The 23,214-nt window shown below is 35.2% G+C and overlaps 2 protein-coding genes across 6 annotated transcripts in view; one reads left to right on the top strand and one right to left on the bottom strand.

Moving 5' to 3' along the window:
• LOC110109188 (26S proteasome non-ATPase regulatory subunit 10) overlaps nt 1-7,873 on the top strand; it is a 14,567-nt gene extending 6,694 nt beyond the window's left edge. Inside the window, exons 1-5 of one of the 3 annotated variants that reach the window (XM_028700434.1) lie at nt 550-778; nt 884-1,016; nt 2,301-2,422; nt 2,543-2,689; nt 7,573-7,864. In XM_028700434.1, coding sequence (XP_028556267.1) covers nt 599-778; nt 884-1,016; nt 2,301-2,422; nt 2,543-2,689; nt 7,573-7,707 — 717 coding nt within the window. In that variant the 5' untranslated portion in view covers nt 550-598 and the 3' untranslated portion in view covers nt 7,708-7,864. Of the gene's footprint in view, nt 1-549; nt 779-883; nt 1,017-2,297; nt 2,423-2,542; nt 2,690-7,572 lie in introns of those variants that run through there. The other 2 variants (XM_020840130.2, XM_028700433.1) reach the window with 2 other exon arrangements.
• A 1,120-nt stretch (nt 7,874-8,993) lies between these two features.
• Nucleotides 8,994-19,268, bottom strand: LOC110109229 (cell division topological specificity factor homolog, chloroplastic-like). Of its 3 annotated transcripts, XM_028700446.1 has the most exons (3): nt 19,054-19,268; nt 12,597-12,794; nt 8,994-9,885 (listed from the first exon to the last, which is right to left on the bottom strand). In XM_028700446.1, the coding sequence occupies exons 1-3, from the start codon at nt 19,162-19,164 to the stop codon at nt 9,274-9,276; spliced, it is 921 nt and encodes a 306-aa protein (XP_028556279.1). In that variant the 5' UTR covers nt 19,165-19,268; the 3' UTR covers nt 8,994-9,273. The 3 variants fall into 3 exon arrangements, with proteins under 3 accessions (XP_028556279.1, XP_020695850.1, XP_020695851.1); XM_020840191.2 differs by lacking the exon at nt 12,597-12,794; XM_020840192.2 differs by lacking the exon at nt 12,597-12,794 and having other exon boundaries at nt 8,994-9,879.
• Nucleotides 19,269-23,214: the final 3,946 nt, after the last annotated feature.

The following is a 23,214-nucleotide window of genomic DNA, read 5'->3' as shown; positions in this document are numbered from 1 at the left end:
GACCCGGACCGAAACCCGGGAATGCTATGTTCGCGTATTGCGAGGTATTACTCGGTATTTGCTCAGTATTGCTCGGTATTGCTAGGTATTACTTGACAATAACCAGAAATACCGTTCTGTGAAGATCAATACCGAGCAATACCGAGTTGTACCGAGTTTTTCTAGAAAAACTCGATACAACTCGGTATTGCTCGGTATTGTTCGGTATTTGCACGGTATTGCTTAGCAATAACGAGAAATACCGCTATGTGAAGACCAATATGGGTCGGTATTTCTAGAAAAATTCGGTACAACTCGGTATTCCTCAGAATTACTCGGTATTTGCTCGGTATTACTCGATATTTGCTTGATATTGATTATTGCCGAACAAAATTAGCAAATTCTAGAAATACCGACCCATTTTGGATCGTTCTGGATCGGATTGTCGGGGGCGCATGATAAATAATGAGCGGTGGGCGGCCTAACGATAGAGCCTCCTGTGACCGGACCAAATAAAAGTTTGTATGCGCAAGCCCCGAGACGCTGGTAAACCCTGAAAAACCCGAGAGAGAGAGGAGAGGGAGAGGGAGAAAGGGAGAGAGTGAGAGAGCGAAGGTCGATGGCCCAAGCTATGGAGATCGACGCGCCAAAGAAAGAAGATCTCTTCAAGGCCGCGGAGAGCGGCAACGCCTCGTTCTTCAGAAACCTCTCTGAAGATGAGCTCCGGCATGCACTTTCTCTGATCAATGAGGACGGCCGCTCTCTTCTCCACGTTGCCGCCTCAGCCGGCCGAATCGAGGTCAATCTTCAATCCTCTCTCTCTCTCTCTCTCTATTTTCAGTTAGAGGCTAGTCGTTTGATTAGAGTCTAAAAAGTTTCAATCTTTGGTGTTTTTGTGATGTAGGTTGTTAGCTTTTTAGCAGCCGTGAGTCCTGCTAGCGGTATTGTGAATAGCACCGATGAGGATGGATGGGCGCCACTTCACTCTGCTGCGAGCTGCGGCAATGGAGAAATTGTTAATATACTGCTCGAGAATGGTGAGCTGAAGATGAACAAGTTATAGAAGAAAGGCATGAATTTGCATTTTATTTTTTCATCCATTCATTCTATTATATTACAAGATGCAGCTTTTTAAAGTTTATTGATAAGATCAATCTGATGGCTTGTTTTGACAGACACCATTGCTATTAGAACTTTATGAAATAATACAAATGTAGTGAGCTACAGTTGGGATGGAAAATAACTATCACTTATGTTATAGAATTGGATTTCCATCCCTGCAGTGGGGAATGCGGTAAAATGGTGAAGCAAATCCAGATTTGATAGGTTTTTCTTTAGAATTAGATTCCTTTGCAATTAACAAACTTTACATTAGTGGAAAATACTTAATAGAACTGTTAGAGTAGTTTGGTTTAGAGTTATTTAGATGGGGTATCAAATTTATGAAAATGATTTTGGTTTAATACTATTATATTTTAGATATTAGTGTTATTCATCTTTATGATAACATTACCCCCAAAATTTCTGAAGAACAACAGAAGATGCATGTAGAACATGAAGCTATAAGCTTGAATTTTACCATTTTTGTAAACCTTTTTTTTTTATATTTCCTGATTGGAAGAAGTAAAATTCATGAAATATAAAAGGTTGTTCTACGACAAACGCTGAGCTGCTTATAGGTATGTGGCTTCTAGGAAATTATTAGCAACTATAACTAGTCCAATACACATACTAATACAATTTGCACATAAGATTGCATTTGAATGCTCTTTAAAGTGCATGCATTATCTTTTCATCCTATACACCTAATTAGCATTTAAATTAGAATGAAATTTGCATTTGACTTATTCTCCTCTTTAGAAAATCTCCTTAAGGGTTTGCAGTTAGCTAAGAGAAGCTTGCGACTGTTGGTTAGGCTGGGCATGTTCAGGTGTGCTTCCATGCCTTCTGTCCTTGCAAAATACTAAAGAGATGTAGGGAGGATTCTTACAATATATCTTATTCATGTGGGATTGCAAAGGAACCCATTTCACCCCTTGCAATCTCTCATGGTGTTTTTTTTTTCTTTTTTTTTTGTGGCATTAGCTCTCCATCTGTAACGACACTAACTGTTCAATGTTCACTTCTTCATTTTTTGTTATTAGGAAACCACTGCTGTTTTCGTAGGTAGTGGTTAGTCTTTTGAATACCAATGGTGATTTTTTTGAACTAAAGAGCTCTCATTTCCATTAGTTCATCTGCTGCATTTTTCTTTCAATATTGTGTTTCATCATCTGCGCTTTGGTCACTTACAATTGACACTGCTTATACGAAAACAGCAGCTGATGTCAATCTGACCAATAATGGTGGACGGACTGCCCTTCATTATACTGCCAGTAAGGGCTGGATCAAGATAGCTGAAACTCTGATATCTCATGGTGCAAAAATCAATAAAAAGGACGAGGTGGGAAACAATCATGCTAACTTATTAGTTATTACATGTGTCACATTTACATTTGAAAATCTTATAATTATTTTTGCATGCAAACTATACCATTGAAGTTCCCAATTATGATATATGTAGGTCGGTTGTACCCCTCTGCATCGGGCTGCAAGTACAGGCCACTTGGAACTGTGTGAGCTATTGATTGAGGAAGGAGCAGACATTGATGCTGTTGATAGAGCAGGGCAAACTGCTCTCATGCAGGCAGTGATATGTTGCAACAAAGAGGTAAGGGCTTGTTTTTTTTTTTTTTTGGTCAGATGTGGAAGCAAAAAAGTATACTTATTTTAGATTTTAAATTTCATTTTAGTTCATTGTATATTACTAAATGAGTTTGATTAATATGATTTAAATTTGTGAATGCATAAATATATCGTACTAATACATGGAGGTCTTGCAAGTATTTTATAGGTTGGATTTTAACCGATAACTGCAAAAATCAGAGGATATATCAGGATCAGCTTCCACAACACATCTTTCTAAAATTTGAGCAACAAAATCTCAAATAAATCTAGAGTGCCTACGTTTATGCCTGACCTTCTGCAGATTCCTTTCATAATTAAAAAATGAATTTACTGTACTATTAGGGCTCATTTAATTGGTTGTAGCTAGAAAATATTTTTTTTAGAAAATTTGATATTGTTTACATTCGTTTTGAGTGAAAATAAAGTTATCATCTTTGAGGAATTTTGAAAGTGTTTGTAGAGTGTAAACCCCATGTTGTCATGTTGATTCTATGTACATCCAGCCAAAGAATGGAATCTAAGAAATTTATCTTATTGTAAAACATGTTGATAGGAAAAACTTGAAGATCTCAAGAATGTCCTATCAATCTTTGGAAAACAGCAAAAATTCTCCTCAAGAATCCACACAAAATCACAAAAACAGTAGATAATTTGTATTATTTGATGAAATAGAAACGGAAAATACTAAGATACAATTGATCCTCTATTCGAGAAGAGGATCTATCTCTCCCATATCTCTAGACGCTGCTAAAGCCCAAAAACCTAAGGGATTTCAAATTTCAGCCAAATTCAAGAGGCCCTAACCCTAGGAAAACAATTATTTAATGCATACAATCAAAAATGAAATCCCTAAACAGTCCCTACATTCAAATTTCCCTCCTAACTCCCTCAAAAATCCTTCCTAAATTGCTTGTTTGGCTCCTGCGATTCGAACGACATACCGAAGAGGCTGAAATCTTCCGCCTCTGTTCCCACGGGCTTGTCCTGTGTGGACCGGTCCAATGGAGCGGTCTAACACGTCTTCTAAATTCAAACAACCAAAATAGCTTTTGTAAGGTTTTTGTTCATGAATTGTGCTTATTTGGTTAATGAAATTAGTAGTGTGGGAAGTGCAGGTGTTTTTAGGTTTCTTCTTTTTTTATCTATAGTTTAAAATGCATTTTTAAATAACAATACAATAATAACAACAATAATATTAAGACTTTTATCCCACTGCATAGAGTTAGTTACATGAATCATTTTTCTCCAATATGTCTTATTAAGAGTCGATGCATTTTTACATGTTTGATTAAAAAATATTCTGGTTTTGCTGTTACTGTTGGGCATCTATAGTTTTACTTTTGCGCGTTAAAAATCTCATTTGAATTACATTAAAAAAAGTTGCATTGGAAGCTCTTAGAGATGAAGTTAGAAATCATTCCATTCGGTTTTGGTTTTGGTTTGAGATGATTCATCTTTGGAGCATGGTGAACATTTGATATTAAGCCATGATTCTATTGAAATTGCTTTTTCGAACAATGACTAGTTTTGAGGAAGGGAGTGAGGGAGGGCATGGTTGGCTCATTCATCAATAGATTTAACTTTTGAAGGGATTTGAATAGCCAATAACCTCATCAACAAGCACTGTTCTTCTCGCTCAAGCATCAAACTGTTGAGGCTTCCTTACATCTCGTTAAGTCATTATTCTTAGCACACCCATAGTCAAAGAATGGCCTTGTTGTGGGATAATTGTTATGGAATGCAATCACCCAGACATGATCTGGAAGGAATTCCAGTTTGCTCGAGCCATATCAAGATGCCCAATTAGATGTGAGGATATTTTGGTTTTGGATGGTAATAGTTTTGTTAAAGGTCCGTTAGGTTGGAAATTATTTCAAACCAAATTCTTCAAAATGCAACTTAGGCTTCATTTGGGACTGTGGGACAGCTTTCTTAACTTTTTCTAAAGCCACTTTTTAGTATAAAACCTATATATAGGTCCCAACATAAAAGGAAATACAATGACTCTTTTGCCCTCGGGGCTACACTCATGACTCAGCTTATACTAGGGGTACAATAGGAAATAAAAAGAAAAATGCATAAAAGAAATACATAAATAACTAGAAATATAAACTCTGAATCGCGGCTGTCGATCTGCGCTGTCTACGGCGATACACATGTCTGAACCTCTGGTCGATGTCCACATCAGCACTTGCTTTGCTGCAATATTTTAAGAAAACTAGATAAGGTATGGAAGTAGGAATAAATGTTTGCTGTCAAACAGGGAGAAAGGAAGAGATCAAGAGAGCGTAGAAAAAGAGGGATAATAATTAAAAAGTGGAGAGATAATTCGGTTGGGAAAAGCGGATAGGTTGAAGGAATTTTAAGTTAGTTGAATACAATATATCTTTGATTACAACATAAGTAGGTTGAAGGAGCACTTGTAATATACCAATTGTAAAATAAAGCATGACTAAAATAATCCTATCTAAAAGATAAGCACGTTCTATTGCATGATATCCAAACACATCACAAATACAAATAATAAAAGAAAAGTATAAATGCAACAACATAAATATGGAATTATTTAACCAAATTTGGATCTCATGAAGCTTGATGTATTGTATCGATTCTCCTGGCTTGAAAAAACTCTTCACTTGAAGTTTTGCTATTGTAGACTGCAATGGATGAGGTGAACGAAATAGTTTGTGTATGTGACACCCCATGCCACCCCTTCCAAACAATGTAGGGTGCAACACATAAAATCAGATAATTCCTAAAAATTCATAACATAAACTTTATCAACTATCTTCATGCCACTTAATATGAAAACATTCAATTTTTTTCATGCACTTCTTAAGTATGTAATTACAGAGCAACTAACCACATAAAAGTATTTTCATAATAATAATTCACATACCTCTGCTTAGGACTCATCTCATGCTATCATAAAATTAAACATAGTTTTAAAATTTACCCGAGTCTAATCGATTTCCACCTTATCCCTACCATTTCTTGTAATAACAGCCAAAATAAAATTTGGTGAGCTATAAGACTTAGAAAGATATGCAATGCTAATGTTGTATTCAAGTATATGAAACACAATACTTATGTATCAACAAGTGGAAGTAAGAACTGCATGTAATTGTTCAAAAGGAGATACGCATAGTATAAAATTATTTAATAGGTAAAAATAATGTCGCATGTAAGAACTATGTTCATTTGAACCAAACTTTCGACTATGCCTCATAATGCCAATATTATCATCACATTTCAAATATTGCCAACATCATCAATCACATAAATGTATTCAATGAATAATTCATACATCATAATATAATCCTATATTTTTCAGTTCATCAAATAACTTCTTTTTTCCAATCTTAGAAAGTGTCATGTCTATATGGTTAGGTCTAGGTCTATAGCCTATAAGCACATGAGGTCGCACCGCATCTATTACCCATAGGCTTCATATCATAGCTTGTAGGATCCTGAGGTCGCATTGCCTCTATCACCTGTAGGCTTCATATCATAACCTGTAGGCTCCTGAGGTCACATTACCTTTATCGACCGTAGACTTCATATCATAGCCCGTAGGCTCCTGAGGTCACACTATCTCTATCACTTGTAGGCTTCATATAGTATCAAGGTTGCACTTCCCACTAGGATCGCATTGCCTTATTCACCTGCCACCTAGCATGAAACATTCTCAAGCTTTTTTTATCATTGCATTTTTACTTTCAAGTTATGTGACATTTGTCTATATATAAAAACATGCATATGCAAACAATTTAGTATGATTGTCAGATGTACCAACATATAGGCAAGTATGACTGTATAAATACTTATCACAAGGTACAACATAATATACTTGCACATGATCGCAAAATATAACATGATCATAATATATGACAACTTACATATGAAAGGGTTATATAAATCACAATTTCAGGCTAATTATAAGTGTGTAATGCCGAGATCAATTGTACACCTAACTATTAAATTTAGTCGTATATAATAATAATTATAGTAGCCTACTATATTAACAAAATGCATATCTTATCTTTCGTCGCGCGGACTCAGAAACTTGGATACCTTATGTCTTCCTATATATATACGGCACATTCCAATTTCCACATTGCAAATATGATTATAATTATCAGTTTCCCTCGCAATACAATGCCCCTGTCAATAATTGAACCCTGTTAAATTAGAAGTGTTAAATATACTAACCGTATAAATCCTACAATAAACTTTATTTTTAAATAGTTATCTCTTTTTTTTTAACTTACGAAAAAAATAAATTTGATTTAATTCCCTAACTTTCAAATCTTCATAATTTGACCTATAGTTACATATGTTGAATTGCTCCATTCGACAAGTAGCATACAATGACATTAACATTGCAGAATTTTGTAAAAGTTGGAATTTCAAGGTATTGTTTAATTGATCATAATGTGGTACACATCTTATCAAATTGGGTTTTCCAGTGTATCTCTTAGGCATCTCGTGGGATGATGAAGATACAAAAGCATCTAAGGCTTCATTTGGGATGACTTTTTTAATTCTTAAAGCAGCTTTCTAATACAAAAAAATTTATAGTACCAAAAAAAAAAAATTGTAATAAAAAATTATTTTAAGAAACAGTAAGAAAGCTTTTTCAAACGAAACCTAAATCTTGAAGAACGTATTAAAATTTCAAACCATACTTTATAATTTCAGTAAACACGCAATAAGCTGATCATAGCACATATAAATACATGAGTTGGTTCTTTTTTTTATGTAGATTAGTAATTTTGTAAATAAAGAAATTTTGAATGATATAATTGTTTTTTTTTTTCAATTCATCTTCTTGCTATCAAAAATGCTACTCTTGTCATATTTTAGGTTGCTCTCCTCCTGATTAGGCATGGAGCTGACATTGACATCGAAGACAAGGAAGGCTATACTGTGCTTGGTAGAGCAACTGGTGAATTAAGAAAATCACTTATTGATGCAGCTAAGGCTATGCTTGAAGGCTAAATGAACACGACTGTTTCTGGTTGGATTGACTATTTTATTACAAACTTACAATGCCAATTGTAATCTAAAAACCCTTTTGCCCTCCAACCTCTGCTGCTATTGGTGGCAACTATGTCATAGAATGATAGAACTAGTGGATAATAAACATTTTAGTGAATTATTTTAATCATCATAGTTCTCTTAGTTTCATTTGCATGAAAGGTGAGCTGTATTATTTTTTTTCTTAAAGTTAATTTAATTGCAAATTCAAGCAGATACACTATGGCTTCGTTTGAGACAGCTTTTTTATTGCTTTTTTAAAGTAATTTTTTTAGTAAAAAAAATGTTAGTTCAAAAAATTTTTATACTAAAAAACCATTTTAGAAAATAATAAAAAAGCTGTCTCAAATGAGATTAATTATTCTGTGCGGATGCCGAACGCCGTCTGGAGACCAATTAGAATGTGTCACGTTACTCATTCGCTTGGTATTGCGGCTCGGTATTGTTGACATGGTTGCACCTGATTTGTCTTCGGATATAGAATTGCATCCGGACTCCGGACAAAATAATTTCTCCTCAAACCAAATCAATATCAGTGGATAAATTCCAATATGTTGTTGGAGAGCCAAAGTTTTTAGTCATTTAGCTTTGAGATTGGTCACATTATACTACTTTTTGTTGGTTTTAACAATTTTCTTGAAACTCAGCTTTGATTTGGCTCCAGTTGCAAAATTCTCAAGCACATCAGAAGTTTCAATATGTACTTAAAATGCATATTTTTCAATAAATATATGATTGTAATTTTAGCATTCACCTATTTGTTTTACTGATTTGGTTGATTTTTTTTTTCCTTCCGTCGATAGTTTGTGAAGCCTGGTCAAATGTTTGAATGCCTTAATGAATTTGGCTTAATTCTAATAATTGTGAAAGCTAGCCATCGAGATCATTAAAATTTCGTTTAAGACGGCTTTTTTATTGCTTCTTAGAATAACTTTTTAATACAAAATTTTTAATTTTTTTACTAAAAATTTGATTTAAAAAGCAGTAAGAAATTTGTCCCAAACAAAACTTAAATCTCACTTAAATTAAAATTTTAAATCATTAAAACTCATTGAAATTTATTGATCTAAGTGCGTTGGACTATTCAGAAAAACATGGCAAAACAGCAATAATTGATATAAAACGCTTCCTAGTAAAAATTTCAAATAGAATCAAGAGAAGAACTCCAAACAGAAATAAATTACTACCCTTATCAAATCCTGCTCACTAAAAGTTCAATTTGCGGTAAGCTCGATCAAGAAAAGATCTCATTATCAAGCAAACATCTATACCAAAATTCAAATAATCAAACTCTCATCCAACAATTAACTTGATCTAGCTCAGAAAAGCCACTCAATTCCAAGATCAAAGGCTACCTAACAAGAAAACTCTTAAACTGAACAATATACTTGCAGAAAGCTAGTTTTTTCTGACTACTACAGATATCCCAGCAAAAGTTGCTCAAAGTTCCTGGATTATATATACACCTAACAGTTTGAAAATGTTTCAGAAAGCTGGACTTACAGAAAAACTTTTTTAGAGAAGTTGCTAAGGTATCTGATGCTTTTTTTCACTAGGAACATAAAAATCAAACTGGACATCAACACATCCAGAAGTTTCTCCTCTATCCTTGAACTCAATTCCAGTTATTCCAGAGTACTCTTCATCCGACTGTTGGTAACCGGGTTTGACGCGCCTGACAGGGACTGTGACAGAGTACATGGTGCCGAGGTCGATATCTGTAGAAACGCTTAGCTGAACCTTATCCTGCGATTCTATCTCGACGAAATCAGACAAAGCTTTGATGATATTGCTCACAATCTTCTGCTTCGCTTCGTCACTAACCGCGCATCGATCTGCGAAAAGGATCATCTTGAGCCTCTGTTTTGCAATCTTGGCATTTGAATTTCTCCTGTCAGTAGTTGTAGGGAATAGTATCTTCCATGCCAGAGCTAAGCGCTCGAGGAAGCTCATTCTGACAGCATTAAGGAGGAAAACATCTGCATCCTGATTCATGGTTGCTGAAGGTATGTCTGACTTTATTCCATAGCAGTGGTAGTTTCTCTGTGGTCTGTTATGATCAAAAGATAATACGTGCTGGCTTCTGTGCTTAATCTTAAAATTATTAGTTGCTCCTTCTGCATAGGCACTGAACTGCATCTGCAAGGAAATTTTTAAAATGAGAAGTTTTAGCATATTATGTAGTAAGTATGTCAAGTAGAACATATAAGTAATATATTTATCCATCTAAAACTGAAATCAAACAATTATGGAAAATTTAACGAGAAGAACAATATCCTAAGAAAAACGGATATTGAATTATTGATGATTATGGAGTAGAATATGTGAAGAACACCATCCTAAAAAACGGGTACTGAATTGCTGATGATTATCAAGTAGAACATATGAACAACATATGCATCTCTCTGAAACTGAAATCAAACAAATATGCAAAATTTGAGGAGAGCATGTTAGACCGGTCTGGCCGGTCCATACGGGACCGGCTCATGGGGAACAGAGGCAGAACCTCTCCGCCTCCTATACGGGCCAATCAAACTGCCCAGTTCAAAAGAGCAGATTAGGAAGGTTGTAGGAGAAGTTTAGGAGGGAAATTTGAATGTAGGGACTTTAGATATTTCCTTTTGGATTGTATGCATTTTTTTATTTGGATTGTATGCATTAAATAGTTTGTTTTCCTAGGGTTAGGGCATCTTGAATTTGGCTGAAATTTGAGATCTATCTTAGATTTTTGGGCTCTAGCGGCGTCTAGAGAATTGTGAGAGATAAATCCTCTCAAATCGAGGATCAATTGTATCTTGGTACTTTCCGTTTCCATTTCATCAAATAATAAAATTATCTACTATTTTCCTAATTTTGTGTTGATTTTTGTGGAGAATTCTCACTGTTTTCTAAAGATTTGTAGGAATTACTTCGAGATCTACAAGTGTTTCCTATCAGAACACTGTTCTAAGAAAAATGGATCATGAATTGTTGGTGATTACCTTATCTCTGATGAAACAACATTTTCAGCTGTCCTTTCAGATGGTTGCTTAATAAAAGATTAAAAAAAGCCTATCCTGAGGTGTAATTCAATAATAATTATTAAGCATTTCGCCATCATTAGTGTACGGTTAGATATAAATTAAAGAACCAACAAGAGATGGATAGACTTTTTTTTTTCATTAAGGCGTTTCACTATTTTATTTAAATAATGACTTCAGTGATCCAAATCGATGTTGGTCAGCGATGCAAGGAGTTGAATGTAATATGATCACAAAGCTCAATGGTAAAAGAATCCAACATCTATTGACTCATTATGGAACAACAAGTGAAACTTGTTAGGAAATACTCGAAGATTTCAAGTAAACCCTAACAATAAAAGCAAAAACAGCAAGAATAATCCACCAAATCAATGGAAAAAATCAGAAAATAGTAGCAATAATCAACTAGCGGAAGAAAATAGCAAGATACAATTGATCCTCAATTCGAAAGGAGGATCTATCTCTCCCAATCCCTAGACGCTGCTAGAGCCCAAGTCACCCAACTCTAAGAACAAGAACGGCCACAATATTTTTGTATGCCCTAATCCTCCTAATCTCCTCCTATTTAAAGCATAACTCCCTCTCTAACCCTAGCAGTGACTCCCTCTTGCTTCCTGATTACTCCTAGTGTGCCCCACTCCTAAGTCTTGGCGGCAAATTCAAGAGGACCGACCACCTTTGATCCGCCTCTTGTAATTTTGAACCAGCCCTAGGCAAGGGGCCGGTTGGACCGGTCCAATAGGGACCGGTCTAACAAAACCATGTAGTAGGGAAAAAATCTAAGGTATGTTACTCATTGAGTAACAAGAAAGAGATAGAAAGAGACAGAAAGTGATGTAAAGAGAATGAGAAGTCAAAGTGTCTAACCACACTCTTCTTTGTCTCCATCTAAGTTGTGTATTTTTTCTTGACCAACACCACATGTCGTGCGTGAAACCTCATGAATATTTATTATTTGCAGTAGAACAATGCGGCTTATAAAGGAGACTATCTTTTGGGAATATCAAAAGTGGGCAACCATTTGAAAGAGAAACACTTGTTAACGCCTGCCATATCTGTATTGTTCAAGAGAGTACGACTATTCTACTACATGAGAGAGTAAGAAACTAGCCAAACCGGCATGCAAATCTCCCACAAGGAAAGTGCTGGCAATTTCATGCAACTGCTGGAGAAAACTAAAGAGTATAGCAGGTCAGCTGGCGAGCTGGTTCAGTTGCATCAGCCAGAACAATAATAATAATAATAATAATAAAATTAATTAATTAATTAAACTCTAAAATGACATGCTAAAGCGCAGACCAAAAGATAGGACAAGAAAGAAAGGATGAACAAATCAAGTAGGTGTAGTATCATGTTTCAGTTGAACAGAAGGGAATACCCTCAAGTCAACCTTCTGTGGCGCAAATTGAATAAACATGGCAATATGGCATCACCAGTTTCAAGTCAACGTAAATAATCAAGGTCCACTAGGAACTACAAATATGAAAAAGAACAACAAAGAAATGTACAAACTATCTAATTCTATAAATAATAATGAAGAATTTCCAAGATTGAAATAATTGATGAAGTACTTAGGAAAGCTTACATGAACAGCCCCATCACTCTGTAATAAGCAGAGACATGACCTAACAAACTACTAGCTAGAAGTTTATATGAATAAAATCTTGGCATACCGTTCACCACGTGTTAAACAGTTTGAAGAAATTATAAACAAAAAAAGACAAATGAATTTGCATCCGAGTAACACATTAGTATCAAGCTTTATCACAAAAAAACCATGGTGAAGACAATAACCCAATATGTCATCATCAACATAAGCCTTGCCCTCACCATTTTGGGTTGGCCCTCAAGAAACTTCTTCAACATCTCCTTCAGGATGGAGAATTTTTCATCGATCTTCTCATGAACGGCTGCAATTTGACTTTTGAAATATGAAAAATTGAGTTGGGAGATCCAAAATTTTAGATTACAATTGTCCGATCTCCCCTCCAATACTTCTACCTTTCTTCTTGCTATGGGCACCCAAATCTAGGCACCAAATAACAAAAACGACAAAAAACAATGGGTATAGTCTTCAAATAGCAAACATTAGCAATACAGAGCGGCAAAACACAGCATAAATCAATAAGTCCTATTTTTCCGCCCAGAACAAAGCTCTGCTACTAATTTGATAGGAAGTGCTCTTATAAATTTGCTAATTCCTTGACGGAAATTTAACTTCAGCATCCCCAACACAATCCCCAAGAAGAATTAAGAGAAATAACCAGATAAAAATCTTTTTAATTGATGATATAAGAAGAAAATAAACAAGATACAATGGATCTTCAATTGGAGATGAAGCTCCGACTCTCCCAAATCTCTAGCCGTCGGCTAGAGCCCAAACACCCTAAGAACAATCTAATTTTAGCAAATAACCCCTCCCCAACCCTAGGAAAACAACCTACTTAAAGCAAACAATAATTATGAAAATCTCAAAATAACTCATCCTTTGAATTTTCCCTCCTAGCCAAGCCTTAATTTCCTTCTTCAAATGGCTGACGGGAGTTTGAGGCGAAATAGGTTCGCCTCCTGTAACAGGTCGATAACAAGGTAGATCCCTACTCGATCGGTCTAACAGATTATTACACCATTTATTATTATTCGCAGAAATGAATGAAGTAAAAGAGGGAGCTATGATCCAAATAGATTTGAATCCAAAGGCTACCAAAATCTAAATAAGCAATTCACAACTAGTCATAAAGGAAAAAATTGGTTCTCCTCAGGCCAACTGGTTTAAAGCAGTAGCGGTTTTGTTGATGTGTCAAAACTACTTAGGGTTAAAGTTGGGCGCTTATCTCTTATTTTTATCCTTTTCCTCAATTTTAAGCTTAAGAATTGGTCAATCCTTGTATTTATGGATTAATTAAATAAAATCTAAAATAAATTGTTACCTCTTTCTAATTGTAATGACATATTTTTTCCTTGGTTCATGCATTTAGTTAGGGATTTGAATTTACCTTTTGTATTATAAAGATGACCTTTAGATGCAATGAAAAATATAGAACTCCAAGTTCCAGAACTGAGTGTACATTTTTTCTCCTCAGCATTTAGTCTCTCTCCCTCTCTCCCTTGCTCTTTGTGTGCTTGTTACAATAGAGAAGGGCAGCATTTACCATCTCTCCCTCCTCTCTTTTTTGGTTTTCTTCATAAATCTAGAACCACTAGGAAAGGGAGCATCCCATATAACCAGATTTCATATTTGGAAATTTTTTATTAATGAAAATTTGTCCAAAATAGTGAATTTATTTAGAGCGAAGGAGTAGAAAGGAAGGAAACTACCCAAGGGCTTGCACACAATTTCCTGCCACTTGCATCAAAGGCCCTTGGATCATTTGGCTAATATTTGGTTACTTGATTAAATGGGTTTTGGATTAGTTCGTCATTTTATCTCTCTAGTTCAACAAATGTAATTCTAATTTTGGGTCTTTCAATTATGGATCAGTTATTGTCATTATTATTGTGGATCAATCAATTGTGTTTGTGCATTTGGTGGACCATCTGTTGGGTTTTAGCTTTCAAAAATAAAATTTCTGGTTCTTTATGGATTACCTAGGGGTGGGCCATTACTTACGGTTGTTTTTGTGTTGTTGTTTGGGTTCCCTGATTAAGTGTCTACTAAATGCTGTTGTGGACTTTCAAATGGGCCATAGTTTGGTTAGTTATTGCCTCAACCGTAACTTTCCATAGTTTGGTTAGTTATTGACTCAACCGTAACTTTAGGATTTCAGGTTTGAAGATACAAATTCCTTGTTCTGGTGACTTAAAGATTATCTGCTCACCTATAAAACATGATTTCCTAATAAATTGTTATCCATGATTTAGTACTCTATCTATGGGAGCAAGTCACTGCCATAATGTTTTTGTTATTTACTAGTATAAAAACGGGGTTCAAGAGGGATGCAATAGAGATTTTTTTCAATAATAGTTTATTTTAGTTTTTTTGCTTTCTCTTTGTGCATGAGTGTTACTTGGATATAATTTGGAGCAAGTAATCACCATCAAATTTAAGGGATGCAGCCTAAATTATCACTATGGTGATTTATTTCCTTGATCACTTTTACTCTATCTTTTTAGTTATTAGTCCACCTGCCTAATAGAATTTGGTAAAAATTTAAACAATCTAGGCTTTTTTATTACGGAGTGGTTTTTCTTGGTTTTAAATTTATATGCGAAATTTCTATTTGGATGATTATTAAATTATCATTTGGCATTTTTTTCATCAAAAAATGGATAAACATTTATTTTAATTTATGAACCGTTAACTATCACATGGGTGGCTTTATATATTATAATATTACATTATATAGTTGCATTAGGTAGAATAAAGCTGAAGGCAAGGCATTATTATGTTTGCTTTGCGAGTTCCAGCCATAAATTTGTAATCCAGAAATCATCAAACAAGCTTCCACCATTATTTCCCTTACAACAAAGGTGCAAGAATTATAGACCTAAGTTAGCAAGGCAAATACGCATTCTCAAGCACTTCTTAATCCACTCGACCTCTGTGAGGTCAAGGAAGGATGAAGGTTTAGCAAGAAAGATCACAACCTCAACTTTTGCTATTAAGTCAAGCAAGAGTTATGATTATATCAATAAAAGGAAAAATAATTTATTGCACAAAACCTTATATAGTAAAAAATATAAAAAGCACAGCCTCAACACATATTCTTGAATTGTATTACATCACATTGTCCCTACAACCTTACTGTATGATTGTAATATTTAATTGTAGCTTAATAATCATAAGACCTTTAAGTATTGATCCTGATTGCCACAACAACAAAAAACCATCCACAATTTTATCGTATCATATTAGGACGAAGTACCTAATTAACAGCATTTATGCTACCGTAATAAATCGCAGAAATACTGCACCAATAAAAAGCAGGTTACCACAAGCATATTTTATCAACTTTCATCAGTTTGGTTAAGCACAGAACAACCTGTAAGTGCCATTGTCAGCGTGAGCATGCAAAGGCAATATTGATTGTATTGTTTTCCACCAGTTTACTTATTTCTCCTTTGTTACCTATCATGCATTTGTTCATGGATATAAGAAGATATATCCCTGAATGACTTCCTTCCACCTTTAATGTGCAAATTCAAGATGCCCTTTTATAAACAGTATTTCTTTAAGCAGTATTTTCTAGTAACTAGAAGTGAGATGCTAGATTTTTGATAGGAAATACTTGAGTTCGCAAGTAATCCTATCGGAAATACTTGAGTTCGAAAGCAACCCTAACAATAAATTGGTAAAACAGCGAGAAATTACACAAGATCCTCAACAAAATCAACTCAAAATAGTAATTTATATTATATAGAACAAAAAAACAAAACATAAAGCAAAGCTACAATTGATCTTATATTCGAAAGGAGGATCGTTCTCTCCCAATCTCTAGACAATAAGTCTAGAGCCCAAAACCCCCAAAAGACTCCAATAGAAATAATGATCATGCATGCTCTACCCCTTCCCTCTCATGCATTTTTATAGCCTCAATTTTCTAATAAAAGATTCCCTCCTAGCCCTAGCCGCCCAACCCCCTTGCCAAAAATAGCTCAACTCAAGTTAATTTAAATAGTGGACCCCATTATTATTGGGCAGTAACCGAATAGGGGCGTGGGCCCCTATAACTTAGGTGGTTTGAACCGCCTCCTGTACACAAGGGCCAGCCCTAGTGGGGCCGGCTGGGTCGGTTCATGAACCGACCTATCAATTTTCAAGTATCTCGGTTCTCAGGCCAAATCAACCAAAACAGAATTAGTAGGCCCATATGACTGAATCAGCCAAAGCATCCAAATATCTATAATTAATCCTATAAAAAAATAAAATAATGAAAAAACCATATAAAAACCCAGAACTTCTTTGAACTTTAAAGAGGAAAACAGCTAAGACAACTCCGCTGTATCCAAAAAGTGTCACAACTCCAAAACCAAAATTCCAACCAATTAACCACAACAGCTCAGTTTGTTTTCTCTTTCACAGTATACCTCTAAAAGGGATCTAGAGTTTTACCTGGCTATATCAAGGTGCTTGGTTCAGTTTCAAAGTTTGGCTTCATTATGATTATTACAACAATAGTGAACACAATAGACATTACTTGTACACTAAAATGTGTGAAACATATCAATGAAATTGATGGAACTTATTAGCCAAAGATAAGTTTCTAGAATGCTATAAGCATGTAAGTGAAATTATGCATCTAAATACAAATAGGTTAAGAGTGCTGATCATGACATCAGTATGTTAAAAGGTATAACCACACAGAGAAGACATAAATTTTCAGGATGCCTTCTTATCCTGTTATTAATTCCCTGGTTTGAAAATTGTTAAATTTGCAAGGACGTAGCAGTCAACAGTGTAAAAAGTGCAAAGGACTTATGCAGGAAACAGCCTTCTAAGATGATAGATAGAGGGGCACAAAAAGATCAACACAAAATTTGTAAGGGAGCAAAAGAAATCTTTAAATTCAACGACGCAGAGGAACACAAAAAATATCAACAAAATATTTTAAGGAGCTAAAAGCAACTTTTCATGTAATAAAATATTGGAAAGAAAACAATAAGAAATTAATAATGAAATGAAAACAACACAGAAGTTTTTAATTGTTCATTTCTTTGTTGCTCACGGTAAACTTAATTAACAAAACACTCTAGTTACGATAGGAATGCATTTAGAAACCAAAATGAAAGCTTCCCACAACAAAACATTAATATAAATTCACTTCATTTGTCATGGTGTATCCTAAGAGCACTAAGCCCTATTTAAATGAACCTGAGATATTCTTGCAAAATACATACAAAAATGGAAACGTCTACTTTTTTAATGGTTAAGCAATTTAAAACTTAAAAGTGATGGTGAAGAAACAGCTAGGCGATGAATATAACAATTTTTTTATGAAAACCACGAGAACTTAAAACCCCAAGCACAATCCCCTTACAAAGGGAATGGCAAGTGCTGAAAAAAGAGTGATGCATGTACAACATCAAGTAATGCATTGACCCATGATAAAATCACAGACCAAGTTCCATGATCTTGCATGAGCCTTGAAATGATTTAATTCCATGCATGTTTTAAATGGCAAGGGGATTGGATTTCTTTTGCCGCCCCTCATGGTTGGAATTTAAGCTTAGCCACCTCATCTACTCAATTCAATGTTCAAATTTTACAATTCAAGGCATCACTCAAATCAAGGCTTGAAGACCGCATCTCCATATTTTAAGGAGTTCCTGTAATTAATCCATCCATGCTTATGTCAGTAGCTCCCACTGTTTGATTTTTTTTAAGTCAGCTACTTTTATGAATTGATCTGACCTGAAATGCGCTTAACTAGAATTGTTTATGCATTAAAGAAATTCTTATTTTGACAAATTCAGATGGAGTTCCCCCCCTGAATGCTTGTAGACAGCTCGGTGACCAAACCTAGGTGATTATTTTGATAAGGATTTGTTATCTCTTTTTACTCTCTCTAACTCTAATTCTATTCTCCATTCCCATGTCTCTACACAATCTACCACAATCCCTTGAAGCCCTAAAAGCCATAGTTTTCACTCCGACATTGAAACCTTACATCATGTGCTCTTGGTTTTCAACCCTAAGTAAACCCTAATTCACCTCCACCATTTCGCACAAGCCTTAACTTCTTCCACAAAACCATAAACCCAAATTCCCATAAGGAGCTGTCAGCCAATTCCTTAATACCTCAAAACCGAGTCCTCACATTTTCCTTAACTCCACAAATAAAACCACTCAACCTTCCACCTCTCAGCAAATAGTAAAGGTTTCAATTAACCTAACCACCTATAGCATTCATCCTCCCCATTAACACCGATATTCCATCCTTCCAAAGCAATGCCTCAAAAGGATTTGATCTGGAACTCAAAGGACAAAATACACCAAAAAAATACAACAAAAACAAAAATATAATATGCAATTTACGCCGTGATACTCCAACATTATATCCTATAAATTTCCTCAATTTTAAAATCATTGTAACTATGGCAGGAGCTGAGTTATCATTGCTAGAAAATCGCTCCACAGCTCCATTTTGAATCCTTCCTGAAAAAATGAAAATAAGCGGAGGACACCAAAATGTATCAACAAAATCGATAAACGAAGCATGAAAAGCAAAAGCCCGTCGGTACAAGCGCTGATACTCCCACATGCTAGAGACAACTACATCGCCGCTTAAAAGCAAATTGCAGGTGCAAAATAACTAATTTGCAATTAATAGAAAGAGAAAAAGTGGACCTTCGAGGACAATGAATACAGGGAAGAAGAAGAAACGAACGTAAGCCTAGAAGGGATCTTCGGAAAAGGGTTTAGAGCGGCCAAGACCCTTGGGTCGCCCGTAATCGCCATGGCTTCTCTCCTCGGCCAACCTCTCAGTGTGGCAGCACGCCGTCAGCCCAGTTAGTAAAGAAAGATTAGGTATACATACCCTCCCCTCAATCCGAAATGATTCCGGACCTTCGATACAAATTTATAAGAAATTTATTTATTAAGTTAGCTTCTAACTATAAATTTTATTTGAATTAACTTATTTTGTTTAGGAAGTGCGTATTTGATTTACGTATTATTGTGAATTAGAAAATTTGTAACAAAATAGGAGTTTAATATCATAGTGTTGTACAAAAATTTTATACATATATAAAAAGTTGTAGGATCCTGAAAATTTTTAGGGTGTGTTGGGAGCTTCTTGGAAGAGAGAGAGGGGCACGGAAGAGAGTTATTAAAAAAATTCTTCTATTCCTTTCAATTGAGGGTGTCTATTACATCAACCTATAAGCCTGTATATAGAAAAAAAAAAGATATTGATATGATGTCTTGTGAACAACTAACATAAAATTTGACTAATTATAATAATCTCCATAATGGTCCAACATTTACAAACGATGAGGGAAAAAATACTTGACAATCTCCTCCAGCTGCATCTCACGAACTCGAGCCTGCTCGGATCCAACCGCCCCGCCAAGCTCCCTTCGTGCTTTCTGACCTAATTACTTGCAATCATGACCAAGATCCCGGCCTACACGGAATCCACCATCCGACCCCGCTTCTGGATCCACAACTGATTGCAACTTTGAAACCTGTCTTTTGCTCCCATACGCGGATCCAATCCTTTTTATATCTTGCATGTCCAAAAAATGACAGCAATCCCACTCACAGGCCCACTCCGGTCTTCCGCACTTAGCTCGAACTCTCATGCTTGACTGCTTGCAAGAACTCCTATATAGATCCACATGCAACCCATGTGCACACCTACGCGTGCAACTTAGCCGGTCTCATGCTCGACCCTGAGGCTCCACCTAATTTTGATTGCAACCCCGAAGCCTGCAGAGCGGCTCACTTGCTCTGACCCAGCTCCACCTATGGCCCGCACAGCACTTGCCCGCGCCCCCACGTAACGCCTTGCCCGTGCCTTGCTTAGCGCTTTCCCACACTCCTCATAGCACTCGCCCCTGCGTACCAGCACCCGTAACCTTTGTTCTTGCAAACAATCTTTTCGATCCCGTGAGAGCGCAACTAGCACCCTGATCCTTTTCACACTTGCAATTGTACGATAGTTAATTTGTGGCACTGCCTTCACTCATGTCTACAACCGAACTGCAACACCAACCCTCCTGCAAGACTAGCCTGCCTGCAACCCATTGGTCTCGATCACACCATCTTGGCTTTCCCTTATAAAATGTACACATGTGATCCGCGTGTGTCTCCCACCGTTCAAGCCTCCTCCCCAATCTGGCTTTTCCTTGCGCATCGGCCGAGTTTGAATCTTCCACACTCGCAATCTGTGTCTGATCTCGATCCTTTGGGTCTGATTCGCGCAAGCAAGCCGCAGGTGTTTTCGGCCTTCGTCCGCCCAACCCAGGACATGCTTTTGCACAAGACTGCGCTCTACGCAACCAACCCACCTTGCCTTCACATCGATCGCAATTTTTGTTCGTTGTCTGCTCTCTTTTTTTGATTATAAGATTACCTTCCTCCTTCCTCGAGATCGCCTCAACGAGGCTTTGATACCAGTTTGTTGATATTCTTGGGAGGAAGAAGAAGCTCCTTGAGCTTCTTGGAAGAGAGAGAGAGATAGAGAGAGGCGGGGAAGAGAGCTCTTATGAATTTTCTTCTATTCCTTTCAATTGGGGGTATCTAGTACAGCAACCTATAAGCCTATATATGAAAAAATATATTGATATGATGTCTTGCCGAACAAGTAACCTATAACTTGACCAATTCTAATGACTAACAATGTGGAAAATAAAAAAAAGGAGAAAAATTATAGGACCTGGCCCAATTATGATAATCCACTATAGAATATGAGATGTAAGATTTTCCTCCTCACAGTTAAAGAATATAAGATTATTTATAATTGGGAGCAATTGATTAATTCCTTTAATAGGGATTACATAATTAAGATGTCCATATGCGAACAATTATAAACTCTTCAACAATAGAGTTATATCTTGATATAAATATGGAGATGGTGGCTTCCATTGCTAGCACTCTTCATTATTGTTATTGCCAGAAATGCAAAAGAGCTCTTTAACCTTTCTTTTTGTAGATAATGATGGTTCATTTATAAACTTTTTTTAATGGACATTTTTTATAAATTTGGTCATAATCAAAGCACTTCATCATGTAATTCATATTAATACATTTGATCGTAGATCATTTATTAAACATTTGAATGGCTTAACGATATTAGAATCGAGTGTTCCTACGCTCGTTTAATTCGCCTCGTCAAACTACTCGATTTAATTATAAACATGCTATAATTGGAAGTCATTTATTTGGTGCATCAACTTATATTCAAAAGTTTCAAAACAAAACCATGTGCTTGATTTGGGCTCATTTGGTTTGGATCTGATCATTTGTAGCGTCTATAAATTCTCTCATCAAGATGTTTAATTCGATTATAAGTTACATGAAAGCAAATATCGGATGATCGTGATACTGAATTTAATTTAAAAAAAATTAATTAAACTATTGCATCTAGATTTATGCCGAATTGTCGATCTTGTGAATTTTATGGAATCGTATCTAGTATTCATCTTATTTATGAGTTATCTTAAATGTATAAATTTATTATAAATTTACTCATAATTTTATATGAGTCAATAATAAATTTATTAAATATAACATAATAAACATAAACTAAACATAATTACATTGATACATCATCACATACATTATTCAATCCAATGTGAGTATATGAATAAAAAACTTACATCATCAATTTTTGTATTTAAATAAATTTGTGGGTTAGAAAGCACAAGTGAAGAATGCAGCAACACTAAATTTATCTTAATTATAAGGTTTCATTTGGGACAGTTTTCTTACTTCTTTCTAAATTAAATTTTTAGTACAAAAATTTTAAGTTTTAAAATTTTTTGTACTAGAAAATTGCTTTAAAAAATAGAAAGAAAATGACCCCAAACGGAGCCTAGGTCCCAAAAGACTTAATCAAGCACTCAAATATGTAGTTGGTCATCTCATAATAACATTTAGGGGATAAACGCTATATTTTTTTAGTCAAAATGAACATATTAAGGAGAGAAATTTAAGGAACATTGCATCAATCTCATGTACTAAATAATGGTGAAATATCACTACTTTGGTACTAAAAGTATAGATAGCAAACCTCTAGCTAATTTGGCTTAAGAATGTATACACAAGTGGTTGGATGAAATAAGTTAGTGGTGGTTTATAAAATTAAGTTGTGTTAAACATTACCTAAAATAATATTGGCATTAATTATAATAAAAAAATGTTTACAAAATTTTCATGAAATAATTCAAAATTATTGCTAGTAAAAATTGATATCTTCAAAAATTTTCACTTGATTATCATGAATTTTGATGCATTGCTTTGTATTGAAAATTCTCATAATTAAATTTAGAGCCATCTAAATGATAATTACAGTAATCTGATAGTCGAATTGAATATCTCGATAAGATGAACCCAACAATATCAAAAGTAGTTTGATATGAGTTCGAATGAAGAACACTTGAAGTATATTTGAAAAATTTGACATTGATTAAAGAACAAATCGATCTTGAACTCATGCATGACCGTAGTTAAATCGAGTAACTCAATAAATTGAAGCCAACGTGTTCAAGAGCATTCAATTCCAATGTTTTTAACACACTTAAAATGCGGAATAAATAGTTTATAATCAAATAATTCAATACGATAACATTATTGAGTTTTGATTGAATTTATCATAGTACCACTTTCAAATTATTATAAATAGACCACAATTCGCTACATGAAAGGACCTAAACTTGATATACACGAGAGATCAAATATCTAAAGAACTCTAAAGCTCTATTCGACATTCGACGTTGTTGATCACTGCTAATCACCTTATTGTTTGGCTATCACACATGACTATCATTGTGAGTTGTTATTGTT

This window comes from Dendrobium catenatum, unplaced genomic scaffold, assembly GCF_001605985.2.
Source record: "Dendrobium catenatum unplaced genomic scaffold, ASM160598v2 fragScaff_scaffold_1520, whole genome shotgun sequence".
In the NCBI taxonomy this organism is placed as follows: Eukaryota; Viridiplantae; Streptophyta; class Magnoliopsida; order Asparagales; family Orchidaceae; genus Dendrobium; species Dendrobium catenatum.
Note: the sequence above shows the minus strand (reverse complement) of the source record. Positions and strands in the feature narration are given on the sequence as shown.

Bases quoted from the DNA above. Each gene is read 5' to 3' on its own strand.
- LOC110109229 (XM_028700446.1), bottom strand. From the start codon at position 19,164: ATGGCGATTACGGGCGACCCAAGGGTCTTGGCCGCTCTAAACCCTTTT. The intron at 12,795-19,053 runs GTCCACTTTTTC...TTTGGTGCCTAG, and splicing joins TGTATTCATTGTCCTCGAAG to ATTTGGGTGCCCATAGCAAG. The intron at 9,886-12,596 runs GTGAGGGCAAGG...ATTTCCTTGCAG, and splicing joins TTGAGGGCCAACCCAAAATG to ATGCAGTTCAGTGCCTATGC.